General features: G+C 47.0%; 1 protein-coding gene across 1 annotated transcript in view; it reads right to left on the reverse strand.

The window, feature by feature from the left end:
* The window catches only part of SPHK2 (sphingosine kinase 2), a 185,317-nt gene that overhangs the window by 121,668 nt on the left and 45,723 nt on the right, over nt 1-17,926 (reverse strand). Inside the window, exon 2 of the mRNA XM_069200637.1 lies at nt 17,133-17,600. Within this exon, the coding sequence (XP_069056738.1) occupies nt 17,133-17,589 (457 nt within the window). The 5' untranslated portion in view covers nt 17,590-17,600. The remainder of the gene's footprint in view (nt 1-17,132; nt 17,601-17,926) is intronic.

Genomic DNA, 17,926 nt, shown 5'->3' on the forward strand with positions numbered 1-17,926 from the left:
CTGAAAGCGGACTGTTATTATACTTTCAATAGTCCACGCAAAGTGCCACCATTATTATCATGTTCTTCATTAAACACATAACCAACAGTACCGCATATATTTTTGTTCCACAGGGAGTGTGGATTGCTAGCAACTGTACCTGGATCTCATATTCCTGGCTCTGCCACAATTGTCACTTAATGGTAACAACATGTCAGTTAAGCTCCGATTTAGCAATCCGCACTCTCTGTGGAACAAAATATATTTAAAAAACTATAATAACTGTCTGCTTTCTGTGACTATATTATCTTAACAAAAGGGGAGTGTGTTGAGTGCACCCCTTTCTATTGAAAAAAAAACAGGGTGGGTCTTGGCCACCGGAAGGGAGGCGCAGATATTTATTAAGGGGAGAAGGGTGTGTGGAATCCCTCTCCCAGCCTAATAAACCCTGGGGATCACATCCCCTGAGATTGCGTAATCGGCCTCGGAGATCTGATCTCCAGGGACGTGACTTAAATTGAAGGGGAGGGGGGCCCTATAACAACCTGTGGCCTCGCCATGCATTACTAATTGCCACACTTAATACATCAATCATGACATCTCTTACAACATTGATAATAGCACTGCAACATTCGCAATGAAATTGTTGATAAGAAAACTGCACATTGCGGGGCGCAAATTAAAATTGTCTTATCTTTGTGTTCTGTGAGCAGTTACGTTTCGGTTATATAGAATATAACATTAAATATTTAAAAACATCCCTGATCCCAAAACCAAGTAACCTCACATTGTTAATGCTATAGTAAGACTAGGGTTTTGAACTCCTTCCAGATAACACACAAATTCATTAAGTTCTTCCTGACGTCCTTGGTAACCCTAAAGCACGCCTTCAAACGAAAAGAAAGCATTCACAGTGAACTGAGAGGCAACATGTGCGCTGTCGACAGTTTTCCTGGTTAGCAGAGAGAGAGATGCACTGCCCATTAATAGATTGTCTCTAGACTCTTGGCACTCAGTTGAAGTTTTCCTTTGTTTACCTCTAGCGCCTCGTTTCACAAGTTTCGGTGAAAATCAGTCATCTTTTACTAGATTAGCGGCAAATAATACTGGTCTACTTGCTGCTGGCCATTCAAGCTGAGAAAAGAGAAAGACATCTGTTCCGTAGAAGGCATTAAAACAATCTCGGAAACGGGTAAATTCGCACCTAAAACCAAAAGACTACTGCTAAAGCAGGGATTCAGTAGCTAAGAAAATACATGCTTTCCCTCTAGATGCCTCCATGCTCTTTAACCAGGCAGCAAGGATAAGATGAGATAAGTTTGTCAATACTGGGGCCAGGCCAAGCAGGTATCCGTGAGAGATACACAATATGTTTTTACAATCTTAAAGACTCCCCTGCTCTTTGAAATGGTACTGCTTATCTCAAGATTGGCAGGAGGGTGGAGGTAAAACAGATCCCTAGAGTTTCAGGAGGCTTGTCACATTGAAGTACTCAGTGGAAGTGCCGGCACCCTTCCCTTCCAACATCAGGAACACGATTATCTTTATCACCACATCAAACTTATCCGTTCGGTCTGATGCGAGACTGTTGCAACAGAACTCAAGTGGGTGGTTATAATAATGGGTGTTGCACCTGACAGAAATACGAAAACCACTCCAGAGAGTGTTGCTGTTATAAGAGTTAAAGTGAAAAAAGTGGTTTCAGGTCCACACATCCCTATAGTTTTCTACCATTGGTGATTCTCTTGTCCTAGGAACTGATGATTTTCTTCCCCGTCCCACCAATGAACCACTTTGTTATGTGGCTCTTCTGTGTCAGAGGGTTTGGCGTAGGTGAACCTCAATGGGTCCTTAGAATTCTCGTTACCCAGTAATACAAAACACCAACCAAAAACTTGTTGCACATGCTTCATGGTTTCATTACAAAAACAAAACAAAACAAACTGCCCTACTATGTAATTCTGTACAAAAGATGAAACTAACATATCCTCAAGACCCAGTGAATTGCCTCAATTCCAAAAATGTACTCTACGGTCAGATAAAAAGACTGAGAATAACATTATATGTGTGTGTGTGTGTGTGTCTGTACACATTCAAAGGTGGCTCTTATCTACCATTGATCTATCACAAAGGAGGTCCTTGGCCATCTTCCACTAAGTACTCTAGGAAATACTTGCCTAAAAGCAGTGGAACACCAAAAGCCATGCTTCTCTTGTACTGGACCTGACTGCGTGCGGATATACGGTAAAGGACTTACAAACATATATATCTTTTTTAGGGAACAAATACAACAACAAAATCACTAGCATGCCACTTAAATTAAGTTTCAAAACGTGTGACAGCCGTCGTATTTCCTACAGCACACTCAAGTGTTATATCCACCTAACACAAGGACTGTGTAACTGGCTGGGACCATCCAAGAGTTTGATGTGTGCTCTAACTGTTCACACTTGTTACGTAGCTCAGTACCCATTAGCAGAGAGTAATCCACAGGCATAAAAATAATGTTCTGCAGCAGGAAAAGGCTTTTACCACTCAATTTGAACTCTGCCCTTTTTTATAGTGCTTAAGAAATACTGACGTGCCAACTTTACTCCACGTTCCAATCAGTGCTGTACCGTGCCATTTAGTATTGAGCTCAGCAGGCGCTTACTCGACTTAAAAACAATAGACTTCCATGATTATTTATTAAGTTCATGTTTATCCCCAGGGGCATCTTTGTGTTGACAGACATTTAGCAGTTTTCGTTAAAAAGGGGTACCGCCCAGCAATACTACTGACTGTGTGTGTTTATACTCCGAGAAGATCTGGGTATTCTGTCATAGCACTGCCTTGGACCTGTTCACCCATGCATGCCTCATTAACGCCGCCATCTTGGCAGACTTATGATGAGCGGGGGTGGACTGTTTTGTTTGTCCTCCTTCAAGCGCCACTTCAAAGCCTCCATCACAGCCTCTAAATGCATAACAACTTTAGCGCATTGAAACGCATAGTGCACTCTACACAGCACTACCATTCATTCTCGCTCAGTTGGCCTTATCCATGCAGCCTTAGTTTTACTTCAACTCTCTCTGAAGAATACACTTAGAAAGCCGAACGTCTGACACTTAAACTATTGTAAAACATAGCACTTAAAAGACATGGAAGTTTTTCCAGTTCCCTCCATTAGGCCAAAGAGGGGAGGCGCTGCAAAAATAATACATTATTAAAACAAACCATCTCTGAAATGTTATAACCACTTCACATCCAATCTGAGCAAAGGCACTGGGCACATCCAAACTTGGGATGAACAAACACTCGATGCAAGGCAGGAATTGACAATCTCGTCTGTACCGCAAAGGAGCAAAATTACCATACAATTGGAAGGGTGTGAAAAAACATTAAATTAGTGAAGGGCAAGTATTAAGAATTACAGTCTGATGTGTGTCAGGTGGGATTGAAGTGACAACAGTGAATTGTTTTTCTCGTCATAAACGTCTAGAAGATTTGTGTTATCTTAGTTTTACTAAATAGGAGGTCATCAAACCGAGCCTGATCACCCCTATATCACCTTTCAAAGACAAACTTGACCATCAACCCCAGAGTGCAGTTCATGATTTCGTCTCACCCCAAACTCCTTCAGCAGAGGGAGGAAGAACACTTTCAGTCCACCAGATCATAACCTGAAACACCCAGCTACTAAAGAGGAAGCACTGAAAAGACTTCCACCAAGTTCACAGAGGGAAGAACATCGATTTAACTACTTCCACAGATGTATCTATCACTTCCATTCCATTTACATGCAGAGATGACCTTATTTTCACCTTCTCAGGAAGTATGCCCTGAAGTGAAGTAATCAAATTCTACGTAAAATAAAGTACATGATGGTATACATAGAAAAAAAAGAGCAGGAAAAAAAGGTAATGAAAGCAACAATATCAGAAAGAGCAATTGATATTTGGAGTAAGTAAATGCACTGCAAACACCATCTTAAACTATTTTCTGCAGAGTGATTTTGGATGGTGTTGCACTTACCTCCCACCTCCAGAGCTTGGAACTGGAAGATGCTCAGCAGCTTTCTGGATTCGTTTTGGATCCAAAAGAATACAGTTTCAAAATAAAGAGATGCTTTTAAATTGGATGATATGATGTGCATTAACCATTTTTTGCCAAGCTAGCTTATCTGAGGGCAGCTGGATTCCCAAATGTCATAATCCCTAATATTTTGAACACAGGCCTCTAGTTTCAAAGAAAGAGGAGAGCATAGAGAACCATCCCTTTTATTTATTTTTTTAGGTCGAGCGTTAGCGTTCGGCCTGCTGTATACTAAAGTATTCAATAGAGTGAGTTCCAGCATTTGATTTGTTAGTTGCAGTGTCCTACAAAATTCTTGGCTTGCTAGTGGTCAGTTCTGCCTCTTTGTCCTGCCTTCTTTCACTTTGGGAGCAGTACAAAGTACTGTGTAAATACGCTATGTCCTGTTTATCTCTTCTGAAGTGGACTTTTACTTTCAGTATTGGCTTATTTGCCTTGCACTGTGGGTTTGTGTTCAGTCCCTCCTCCCCACCAGCTCCCTCTGTAAACATAAACCAACAACAGAAGGTTTTTTTTCCAGGGACAGCCCGCTCTCGCTCTCTTCCTCTTGTTATTTTCAGTCCGTGTGGCAATAAAAGTCCAGTCAGTACTTTACAACGCTATGAGCTCTAACTCGAGCAAACACAAGACTATTGCATTCCAAATGCTTGTTCTGAATGTTGTTAAAAGCAGTGCTTGCCAAAAAAGTCGGGATCAAAGGAAAGATATGTGTGAGTGAAGACCCTCGGGTAGGTCGCTCCCCTGCTCACGCAGCGCCTCCAGTCCCTGACTGCCTTCCTCTCCTGTGAGTGTGCTCCCCCCTTCTTGCCCGTGTACCCCGAGTGCTTGTGCTGACTAAAAATCCCTTTTTTCTCCTTGTATCCCGTGCGTGTGCCCCCGAGTGACTGAAATTCCCTTTTCTCTCCTTGTATCCCGTGCGTGTGCCCCCGAGTGCCGTGCGCCGTCCTCCCCTCTCAGCCCCTCCTTTTTAGTAGATTTTAGTAGGCTCTTGTTCCCTTTTCGCCGTCTTGCCGCTTTTTCCCGCCGCTCCTACCGCGCTTTTCCCGCCGTTTTTTGCCGCTCTTTTTTGCCGCTCTTTTTTGCCGCTTCCAGCTCCCCTGCCCGCCCACCTCCCGCCTCCCAGCTGACCCCGCCTCCCCACCTACCCCTTAAATGGCGGCCGCTGCGAGGCCGCGCTGCGAGGCCGCGCAGCGGGCGCGCCGCTGGCGCGCCTAAGGCAAGCCCGTCTGCGCCCGTCCGCGCCTGGACCGCGCCCAGCGCCCGAACCCCTGGCCCCCGCGCCCCCCGCTTGACCTATGACTCCGCCACCCTCGCCAACCTCAACCCCGGCCGCGCGCCGGGCTGCTACCGCGCCACCCCGAAACGAACCCACGGACCCTTCACCTGCAGCAACTGCCGCTTCACCTGACTACGGACCCACACCGCCACCACCAAGAACGACGCCCCCGGAAGCAACCTCAAATGCATCCTGGTCAACACCCGCTCCGTCCACAGGCACGCCATCGAACTGTGGAACCTCATCAACTCAACGAACCCAGACATCGCCTTCCTCACCGAGACCTGGATGAACCCCTCCTCGGCACCCGACATCGCCATAGCCATCCCCGACGGCTACAAAATCATCCGGAGAGACCGCTTCAACCGCACCGGAGGAGGCATCGCCATCGCACACAAAAGCTTCATCAGCATCTCGACCCACACCGACAACTCACTTCCCGACGCCGAACACCTCCACTTCGCGATCCACATCGACCCCAAGACAACCCTAAGAGGCACCCTCATGTACAGACCACCAGGACCCCGCACCAAGTTCAGCGAAGACATCGCAGACTTCGTCAACCCCCACGCACTCTCATCCACCGACTACATCCTCCTAGGAGACCTCAACTTTCACCTGGAGAACCACACCGACAACAACACCACCGCCGTTCTAGACAACCTCGCCAACCTGGGACTGAAACAACTGGTCAACACCCCCACCCACTACGCCGGACACACGCTCGACCCCATCTTCTCCTCAAGCAAACACATCACCTTCAGCCACACCACCGAACTCACATGGTCGGACCACAGCTGCGTCCACTTCAGCTTCAAGAAAACCACCGTGCATCACCACACCCGGCAACCACCAAAAAGACACTGGAACCGAATCACCACAGAACAACTCGCAGCAACGCTCTCCCTGAACCAACCCACCAGCACCAGCAACCCCAACGAGGCCGCCAACAACCTCACCAACTGGATCTCCGACTGCGCCAACCTCCTGGCCCCTCTGAAGACCCAAACCAACACCAACAACCACAAGAAAAACTCCTGGTTCACCACCGAACTCAAAAACTCCAAGAAAGAATGCCGCCTCCGCGAGAAGACATGGCGCCTCAACCCGACAGAGGAAAACCTGACAGCTCTCAAGGACACCACCCGCCAACACCACCAACGCCTCCGCACCGCACGAAAAACAGCCTACCAGAACAGACTTGACAACAACGCCCACAACAGCAAGGAACTATTTGGCATCGTCAAAGAGCTCTCCAACCCGGATGCAGAAACCAACCCCATCCCTCCCTCACAGGACCTCTGCGACTCCCTCGCGACCTTCTTCCACCGTAAGATCGCCGACATCTACAACAGCTTCACGACCACCAACATGAACCCGCCCCCGGAAGCCGCAAATGACATCTCCACCATCCTCGCCTGGAACCCTACCACCACCGAGGAAACCACCCGCGTCATGAACTCGATCCACTCGGGATCACCCTCCGACCCCTGTCCTCACCACATTTACAACAAGGCCGACAACATCATCGCACCCCACCTCCGAGACGTCATCAACGCCTCCCTCACCACCGCTACCTTCCCTGAAAGCTGGAAACACGCAGAACTCAACGCCCTCTTAAAGAAACCTACAGCAGACCCCACCGAACTCAAAAACTTCCGGCCTATCTCCCTCCTACCGTTCCCCGCCAAAGTGATTGAGAAAATCGTCAACGCTCAACTCACCGCCGCCCTGGAAACCTCAGACTCCCTCGACTCCACTCAGTTCGGATTCAGGGCCAACCACAGCACCGAAACCGCCCTCATCGCAGGCACGGACGACATCCGAGCCCTGACCGACAAGGGTGAAACCGTGGCCCTCATTCTCCTGGATCTCTCTGCAGCCTTCAACACGGTCTGCCACCGCATCCTGATAGACCGCCTCTGCAGCGCCGGCATCAGAGGCAAGGCCCTGGAATCGGTCATCTCCTTCCTCTCCGGAAGAACCCAGAGAGTCCGCCTCCCCCCCTTCAGATCCGCAGCCACGGAGATCATCTGCGGCGTACCCCAAGGATCCTCCCTCAGCCCCACCCTATTCAACGTCTACATGACCCCCCTGGCAAACATCGCACGCAAACACGGACTCGACATCATATCCTACGCCGACGACACCCAGCTCATCTTATCCCTCACCAACAACCCCACATCAGCAAGGACCAGACTGCACGACGGCATGAAGGAAGTAGCGACCTGGATGACAGACAGCCGACTGAAACTGAACACAGATAAAACGGAGGTCCTCATCCTCGGCCCTACCCCCTCCGCATGGGACGACTCCTGGTGGCCCCCCGCCCTAGGCAGCACTCCCCAACCGACCAACCACGCACGCAACCTCGGCTTCATCCTGGACTCCTCCCTCTCGATGACCAGACAGGTCAACTCGGTGACCTCAGCGTGCTTCAACACCCTCCGCATGCTCCGCAAGATCTTCCGCTGGATCCCCATCGACACCAGGAAGACCGTCACCCACGCCCTCGTCACCAGCCGCCTGGACTACGGGAACACTCTGTACGCCGGCATCACCACCAAGCTGCAGAGGAAACTTCAACGGATCCAGAACGCCGCAGCACGACTCATCCTGGACATACCTCGCCACCACCACATCTCCGGACACCTGAGAAAACTCCATTGGCTCCCGGTCAACAAGAGGATCACCTTCAGGCTCCTCACCCACGCACACAAAGCCCTCTACAACCTCGGACCCAAACTCATCAACTCCCGCGTCTCCTTCTACACTCCTCCGCGCACTCTGCGCTCCACCGGTCAGGCCTTGGCAGCCGTTCCCCGCATCCGCAAAACCACCGCCGGAGGAAAATCCTTCTCTTTTCTGGCAGCGAAGACCTGGAACTCCCTGCCCAGTCACCTTCGTGCCATACCCGAACACCTCCCCTTCAGAAGGCAGCTCAAGACCTGGCTCTTCGAGCACGGACCCCCTCCCCCCCAGCGCCTTGAGACCTTGAGTAGCGCGCTTTATAAATGTGATTGATTGATTGATTGATTGATTGAAATTAAGGGTGTTGTTTTAAGGCACTTAAATGTAACTAGCTCTTACAGGTTACGCATTTTCCATTGTGTAGTCTTTTTTTTTTTTTTGCAAAACTTCTCTGTCAACTGTGCAGGTTAACAAAAAATTATCTTCGAACGCTGGCTTCATTTCTTGAGCTCTGCCCTTTCCTCTGAAGACACATTTTGACGCTCCCTATTGGGTGCCATTCCAGTCTTCTCAGCATTGAAAGATCAAGATGGCAAGGCTCCATACAGCGAGACAGAACTTGCAAAAAATGACGCTATGGTCGCTCTCTGCAGGTTACTCGCAGAGAGCACCCATGGGCCACTCTATGCAAACGCCGTTTTTACATCATTGTACCATGGACCTGTGGGTTTAGGGGTGAAGTGGTCTACCGGTCTGTGGATGCAGAAGGAGGGGGATAGGGAAAAGCATTTGCATAACCACAGGGTGCGCAGTGCACTTACTCTTTGGATGGTGAAAACTGTGCACCCCTCGCCACATTTTGCATAAACTTCGTGCAATAGTGCATTACATCTCCACTGACTATTTCTCTTATATTACGCCGCACGGCTTCTTGGTTGTTTACATGTATTGAACCAGCATATCCATACATTATGAGAAACATACCAGGATTCCTAACATGCCTGTCTGACAACCTTGTTTCTAAATCAAGGACCGTGCCATTTATAGGAATAGGTAACTGAGTTAGGATTTGTCAGGTCTGACTTGTTTATTCACGATGATGTTAGGAGAAGTTATTTAATTACAACACTTGTTCCTCTGTTTATTTTTTCTTTACCTTTTTTATGTCATTCACTCCATAAGTTTAACCTTTCTTAGAACAATCACTTCTGACAAGAGTACCCCTTGCCCGCCTTAAAGGGTCCAATAATGTCTTAACAATTTCATAATGGAAATTGAGACATTTACATATTGCTGATTAAGTAGGACAGAGACGTGTGCACTGGCTGCCACATCCAGGGGATAATGTTATTATTGTGCCTCTAATCAATCTGTTTCCTGGGCATTTAGTTAAATATTGTTTAGGTATTTAACATAGCTCATTAGATCAAGAACTCTTCTTTCCTAGTTGCAAACGAAATACTGTGCCGCCCAGTTTGTGGTGGTACAGCAGCAGGTCAAAGAGCTGGCTTCAGGGTCTTGATTGAGTATTTGCCATTAAATGCTTCAACGTTGGTGAATGCTGTGGTTGTTGTAAGGAGGAGTAAATAGCAGGTGCTTTAAAAAACAAAAGGTGTTAGTCTGTATCTTGCGAAAAGAGATGGGTTGAAAAAAAATAAAAATAAAAAGACACTGAGCCCAAAAGCACAATTGATAGGTGATTTTATTTTGTTGTTCGGAAATAATATTCCCTCTGCGCTCCTGATTGTACTAAACCACCATCACATTTTGTGGCATATCCAGCTGGCATGCAGTCATCTTCTAGGCTGGTATGCCAACACTTTCCAAGTACTGCATTGTCTAGGTGGGTTATGCTCGCTATGTAAGAGAATAATTTCCTGAATATAGAATTATATGCCATTTTCTTACAGCAGTAATATAATTGTATACCAGGGCTTCCTTGTGTGTCAGTGTTCATGTTTGTACTGGGGTTTCCCATTTGCACCTATGTGCTTCTAACATGTCGAAGGACAATGCATTTTGGAGTATGCTAGCCAACGGTAAAAATGGATTGCCTTTTTCATGGCAACATTAAAGTGTGTGTGTGTGTGTGTGTACACATATAGATTTCAGAAAACTGTGGGATGGATCAGACATTTCCTGACAGTGTTTTGAACACACTGGTAGTTGTTTGCTGTTAAGGATGGTGATTACACTAGGTTCTACTGATTTAATTTATGTTGTCATTATTTTTAATGTAGATCAATATGTCCATCTTCTTCCCTTGAATATAATTTATTCTCATCACTCTTGGAAATTGCGCCACTTCCCTAACAACTTGCACAGTGGAATTCTTGATCTCCTCCTCGTGACCCTTTCTTCGATCACATACTTATTTTCCATTCCAGTTGGCTTCCCTTGCCAGCTTTGTTCTGACATCTGTTCTATGCCTTCTATCATTCCATCTTTTCCTTACTTCTACTAATCTAAAATCCTCCATTCTCTCTGCTGTTCCATCTCTTTCTCTTACCTCTCCTGAATCCTGTCAACAGTCCATCACTTTCTCCTGCTCTGTGCTTCTCCATCCTGTCTGATCTTCTGCTGTAGTTGGCTCTCTGGGTATTTTAGATGCATAATTCAGTTGTTTTTTTACGTAGACACGTATTCTTCTCACCCTGCCTTCCCTGAGATTACGTTCTGTGTCTATACTTCCTTCTCTCCATCATTTTCGCCCTTCCCTTAAAAATGTCATTGTGTGTGTGTGTGTGTGTGTGTGTGTGTGTGGTATTCATGGTTTGGTGTTTTTACATTAAAGGCGTTTTTTGATTGGCCTGTATCTTTTGACACCAATGGTCAGATTTGCACAAAACCATGGAATTCTACTTACTCAGCTATTTCACCATGCCAAGTTTTTGTGCAGAATCATCCATGAAAAACAGTTAAGGCAAGTGGTTGGAAAAAGAAATGTGTCAAATTTTAGAAAATTATGCTCACATCTAAAGCCCAAATGGCTGAACAAATTTACACCAAACATGGCATGATATCAGAAATTTACAACAGTTTTAAATCCTTTTTAGGTCACATGTACAATCTCTTGCATACTACGTCTGTGGGTTTCCAGCTATTTCATTTGTTAGTTTCAGTGTCACTTAAAAATCCTTGCTTGCTAGTGGTCAGTCATGCCGCTTTGTCCCTCCTTCTTCTGTGTAGGAGCAGGGACCAACTACTGTATAATTATGCTTTGTCCTGTTTATCTGGCCTGTAGTGGACTTTTTTTTAACTTTGTTTTCTGCTCTTGTGCAGGGAAGCTTCCCTTTTCATTTGCAGAGCATTCGTCTTCTGAGCTTAACTGTAAACAAGGCTATAAATCAGGCTGTTATCTTGGTCACATTAGGTTGTTGTGGACTTTCTTCACCCTCTCTCACCTGCCTGACTCCTGCCCTTCCTTGGCTTGGATTTTCTTTACCAAATGAACCTGTCTGTGTGCTGAGAGCAAGTTCGGAACCCAGCTCTACCAGGGTTTTGCAATCCTTAAAGACAGTACCCACTTCTGCTCCATACTGGGATCATGCTCATAGCTCCATCAGTGCACCTCAGTTCACATATTCCAAGCCCTCAGCTGTGCCAGTGCCAAGAACTCCACACATGCTGTCTGCCAGAGCACCACAGTACACTCTGCTGATCCAAAACTTGGACCTCGGGCGCAACTCAGTCAGTGCACCTCAGCTCACACACTCTAAACCCTCAGCCGTACCAGTGCCAGGAACCCCACACATGCTGTCTGCCAGAGCACCTCAGTTCTCACAGATCGTACACTCTGCTGCTCCAGGCCTTGGACCTCGGGTGCAACTCATTCAGTGCACCTCAGCTCACACACTCGAAACCCTCAGCTGTACCAGTGCCAGGAACCCCACACACGCAGTCTGCCAAAGCACCTCAGTTCTCACAGCCAGTACACTCTGCTGCTCCAGTACTGGGACCTTTGGCGCAGCTCCTTCACTGCACTTCAGCTCACATACTCCAAGACCTCCGCTGTGCCCAGTGGCAGAAACCCCACACACGGTGTCTGCCAGAGCACCTCAGTTCTCGCAGTCAGTGCACTCTGCTGCTCCAATACTGGGACCTCGGGCGCACCTCCATTAGTGCATCTCAATTCTACCCCGGCAAGGTCACTTCCTTTCCTACACCTGGACCCAGCTCACGTACAGTTCTGATACAGCAGCTCAATTCTAAGATTCAGTACCACTGCTAAGCCAATAATGGACCTAGAAGAGCAAAACACAGCTCAGCCAGTGTACCTCAAGTCTAACATCCAACACCACCGTTGATAGGAACCACCACAGCTCTACCGGAATCCATCAATTCTAACATTCAGTGCACGTTTCTTCTCTGTAATAAGGCTCACACACATGCCCCTCAGGACTTCTCGCTTCTGTGGTTCAGAGGCAATGCCACTCCCAAGCTGGGCCCCACTCGCAGCTTCACCAGGGCACCTCCAGGCTAACACTTGGCAACACTGGCATGTCACTATTAGGTTCCACACATAGCTCCATTAACATACCTCACTTCTGACCTTGGGTGCCTGTTACTATTCCAGTACTGCAGCCCACGTACAACTGTCAGTGCACCTCAACCCTAACCTGCAGCACCCCATTATTCCAATACCAGGAATTACACGGCGGTCCATTCCTCTCCCGCTGCCTTTCTGTTATTCCAGGACTGGGCCGGGGCACAGCTGTGTCTATAACCCCAATCCTGATCTGAAGAACCCCAATATTGCGGTATTGGGGCTCACATACAACTCTGCTAATTCACCTCCTCTTCTGCGGTGCCCCCTGCTGTTCCACACTGACCTTTGTTTGAGGACGTGGGGGAGCCACTTAAATCTATTCTTAGCTGTCATCTTTATTTGAGAGGGTCTGTTTCTCTTATCTCACTCCGTTCTTTACTTTACTCTGTTTACTCTCAGTGTTTTCTCCCCCCCAACTTTTCTCTTTCCAGCTCTTAAAATCCACACGCTAACAGTTTCGCTCACTTTCAACAGTTTTCCTACTCCTCTCCTTTTTTTTTTTTTTCCCTCTTCCTCCTGCTACCTCCTCTTTCAAACTCGCAAAAACTTGGTTATTTCTTTACTTGTTTCATTCCTCTCTTTTCTTCATCAGGCATTCATTCTCTCACTATTTTATTTCTCTTCATTCTTTCTTTGTCTTTCTTATTTGCTCTTTCCTTTGACTAATTCACTATTGACATTTCACTATTTATTATATCTTTCTTCCTTCCTTTCTCTTGTGGTTTTCCTATCTTTATCTATCAATTCACGTTTTACTATAAATCACTCTTTTTTTCATCTGCATGTGGAAGGCACAAGTTATTTGTCGGGACCCGAAGTGTCAAAATGGTTTCCCCATTCTGTATCTGTGGGAAACGTGTCAGTACATACATTCCCTGGTTCTTTGCTGCTTGTTTCTCAAACCATCTGTTTTTTCTCTAATGTTCATTTTTCTCTTTCTTTTCACACTTCTTTCATTTTTTCATCCTTCTTTCGTTCGCTAGCTTCCCTCCCTTTTTTTCCTTTCTCTTACATATTTGCTCTATTTCTTCTTAGTTTTTTCATTTTCTCGTTCTTTCTTTCCCTTTTTTAAATTTATTTGCACCCCCTTCTGTAGGAAGTTGCCTCTGTATGTGCTATTTCAAAGTAAGGAATAGCATGCACAGAGTCCAAGGGTTCCCCTTAGAGGTAAGATAGTGGCAAAAAGAGATAATATTAATGCTCTATTTTGTGGTAGTGTGGTCGAGCAGTAGGCTTATCAAAGGAGTAGTGTTAAGCATTTGTTGTACATACACACAGGCAATAAATGAGGAACACACACTCAGAGACAAATCCAGCCAATAGGTTTTGTTATAGAAAAATATATTTTCTTAGTTTATTTTAAGAACCACAGGTTCAAATTCTACATGTAATATCTCATTTGAAAGGAATTGCAGGTAAGTACTTTAGGAACTTTGAATAATCACAGTAGCATATATACTTTTTACATGAAACACAATAAGCTGTTTTAAAAGTGGACACAGTGCAATTTTCACAGTTCCTGGGGGAGGTAAAGTATTGTTATTTTTAGCAGGTAAGTAAGTCACTTACAGGTCTCAGTTTTGGGTTCAAGGTAGCCCACCGTTGGGGGTTCAGAGCAACCCCAAAGTTACCACACCAGCAGCTCAGGGCCGGTCAGGTGCAGAGGTCAAAGAGGTGCCCAAAACACATAGGCTTCAATGGAGAGAAGGGGGTGCCCCGGTTCCAGTCTGCCAGCAGGTAAGTACCCGCGTCTTCGGAGGGCAGACCAGGAGTGTTTTGTAGGGCACCGGGGGGGACACAAGTCCACACAGAAAGTACACCCTCAGCAGCGCGGGTGCGGCCGGGTGCAGGGTGCAAACAAGCATCGGGTGCTCTGTAGATTTCAATGGGAGACCAAGGGGTCTCTTCAGCGGTGCAGTCAGGCAAGGGGGGGGCTCCTCGGGGTAGCCACCACCTGGGCAAGGGAGAGGGCCTCCTGGGGGTCACTCCTGCACAGAAGTTCCGTTCCTTCAGGTGCTGGGGGCTGAAGGTGCAGGGTCTTTTCCAGCCGTCTGGACTTTAGGTTCAGGCAGTCGCGGTCAGGGGGAGCCTCGGGATTCCCTCTGCAGGCGTCGCTGTGGGGGCTCAGGGGGGACGACTTTGGTTACTCACGGTCTCGGAGTCGCCGGAGGGTCCTCCCTGAGGTGTTGGTTCTCCACCAGTCGAGTCGGGGTCGCCGGGTGCAGTGTTGCAAGTCTCACGCTTCTTGCGGGGATTTGCAGGGGGTCTTTAAATCTGCTCCTCTGTAACAAAGTTGCAGTTGTTTTGGAGCAGTGCTGCTGTCCTCGGGAGTTTCTTGTCTTTCTTGAAGCAGGGCAGTCCTCTGAGGATTCAGAGGTCGCTGGTCCTTTTGGAAAGCGTCGCTGGAGCAGGTTTCTTTGGAAGGCAGGAGACAGGCCGGTAAGACTGGGGCCAAAGCAGTTGGTGTCTTCTGTTCTTCTTCTGCAGGGGTTTTTCAGTTCAGCAGTCCTCTTCTTCTTGTAGTTTCAGGAATCTAAATTCTTAGGTTCAGGGGAGCCCTTAAATACTAAATTTAAGGGCGTGTTTAGGTCTGGGGGGTTAGTAGCCAATGGCTACTAGCCCTGAGGGTGGGTACACACTCTTTGTGCCTCCTCCCAAGGGGAGGGGGTCACATCCCTAATCCTATTGGGGGAATCCTCCATCTGCAAGATGGAGGATTTCTAAAAGTTAGAGTCACTTCAGCTCAGGACACCTTAGGGGCTGCCCTGACTGGCCAGTGACTCCTCCTTGTTATTCTCATTATTTCCTCCGGCCTTGCCGCCAAAAGTGGGGGCCGTGGCCAGAGGGGGCGGGCAACTCCACTAGCTGGAGTGTCCTGCGGTGCTGGAACAAAGGGGTGAGCCTTTGAGGCTCACCGCCAGGTGTTACAGCTCCTGCCTGGGGGAGGTGTTAGCATCTCCACCCAGTGCAGGCTTTGTTACTGGCCTCAGAGTGACAAAGGCACTCTCCCCATGGGGCCAGCAACATGTCTCGGTTGTGGCAGGCTGCTGGAACCAGTCAGCCTACACAGATAGTCGGTTAAGGTTTCAGGGGGCACCTCTAAGGTGCCCTCTGGGGTGTATTTTACAATAAAATGTACACTGGCATCAGTGTGCATTTATTGTGCTGAGAAGTTTGATACCAAACTTCCCAGTTTTCAGTGTAGCCATTATGGTGCTGTGGAGATTGTTTTTTACAGACTCCCAGATCATATACTCTTATGGCTACCCTGCACTTACAATGTCTAAGGTTTTGTTTAGATACTGTAGGGGCACAGTGCTCATGCACTGGTGCTCTCACCTATGGTATAGTGCACCCTGCCTTAGGGCTGTAAGGCCTGCTAGAGGGGTGACTTATCTATACTTGCATAGGCAGTGAGAGGCTGGCATGGCACCCTGAAGGGAGTGTCATGTCGACTTACTCATTTTGTTCTCACCAGCACACACAAGCTGGCAAGCTGTGTGTCTGTGCTGAGTGAGGGGTCTCCAGGGTGGCATAAGACATGCTGCAGCCCTTAGAGACCTTCCCTGGCATCAGGGCCCTTGGTACCAGAGGTACCAGTTACAAGGGACTTACCTGGATGCCAGGGTGTGCCAATTGTGGATACAAAAGTACAGGTTAGGGAAAGAACACTGGTGCTGGGGCCTGGTTAGCAGGCCTCAGCACACTTTCAATTCAAAACATAGCATCAGCAAAGGCAAAAAGTCAGGGGGTAACCATGCCAAGGAGGCATTTCCTTACACCTTCTCTTTCTTCCTTTTTGTCTGTTGTATTCCTTTCGCTTCTCTTTTTCTGCCCCATCCGCCTTCTCTCCTGAAGCCTAGTTATCAATGGAGCAACAGGTGTAGTGGCGTGGGGCCCAGAGACCTATGGACCTCACTCAACTAATTACTGCTGTATTTTCCTACCGAAATTGCAGTCAACCCTTTTCCTTTCCTACTCAAGGGCCCATGACACCATTACTACGCCACCTGTCATCGTCCTCTTTCCTTTCACCCTCCAATCCATCCCAAATTATATTTTTGTTATGCTGTTTTGAGCATTGCGCTCTAATGCCAAAAGTTTATTTCTGAAAATGGTTTATATAACAATTGTATACGTGTTAAAAAAGAGGAAGAAGGTAAATGGAAGTGCTTTAGTTAAATGCTGGACCACTGGAATTAAATGGCAGGAAAAGACGAAATTATGAGGCAAGGTTGACCAATTTATGTGGCAAGAGAAGTCAAGTTATGAATTTACAATGCAAATAGCTCTAACTCAAGAAAATGTGAGACCTATTGCATAGCAAATGCTTGTTATTCAAGCAATCAGAGAATGCCAATACTTAAAACATACTACCTAACATAATTTGTAAGGCCTATAATAAAGTGTGACTTTCAACGTAGAAACTGATCAGCACAATTTTCAAAAAGAAAGAAGTCACTGATATAATGCACTTAGAAAACAGATAATATTTAGAATAAAAAAACACGCAAATATTTATAAAGGGTACCCACACTTTAAAAGTGATAAACAATAGGATACCTGTTTCACTGGTGATGGGTACTCCGAGCACAAGGCACTTGATAGCCATTGCCCACTTCTCAGCTAGAGCCTGGTTCTGGGCATACTGTGTGGCACCATCCACACAAAAGGTGTGCACTGTCCGCTGCCGGGTGCGGCTAGAGCTCATGCCCACCTTTTTCTTCTTAAGTGGGTAGGAATATACTGAGAAGTACGCAGCTGGGTCACAGGATGTTGTGCTCCGCAGGGTGTGGCAGCCCACCATGTCTGCTAGGGGTACCACAGTTCGCTGGTCGTCCTCTGGCTTAGGAACAAGCCTTTGGATGTGAAGCTCCGTGGGGGTGAGGCTCAGGGCATAACGGGCTCCTTTAGATGGGTAGACCCCAAACTCCCCATGAAGGAGAGCCTCGGCCCCGACCTGGTAAACTCCAGACTCCGAAGTCATAGTTCCCAATTCGACAGGTAGACTCTTCCTCATCGCTTGAATAGCTAAAGGAAAAGAGTAACATTTTATTTCAGGTTCATCTAAAGCTATTATAATTACGAATTCAATAAATTATTAGAAAATAATTAAAGACAAGCTTGAGTGAACAGCTCTGGAGAAACCATGAATCAAACGATATCATAACAATTGCAAAAAATATGAAGTGCATTAAGAAGAGGTGTTGTGAAGCACAAACAATTTTGATTTTAATACAGAAGAGATCGTTTTTTTCCCTGTGCGTTCCTTTTAAGTCCGGAAAATTAAACAGTAAAGCCCAATATAAACTCCTGAATGCGCTGCAGGTCATCTATGATGTCACAGCGACGTTTGA

The sequence above is a fragment of the Pleurodeles waltl genome, chromosome 7 (assembly GCF_031143425.1).
Source record: "Pleurodeles waltl isolate 20211129_DDA chromosome 7, aPleWal1.hap1.20221129, whole genome shotgun sequence".
In the NCBI taxonomy this organism is placed as follows: Eukaryota; Metazoa; Chordata; class Amphibia; order Caudata; family Salamandridae; genus Pleurodeles; species Pleurodeles waltl.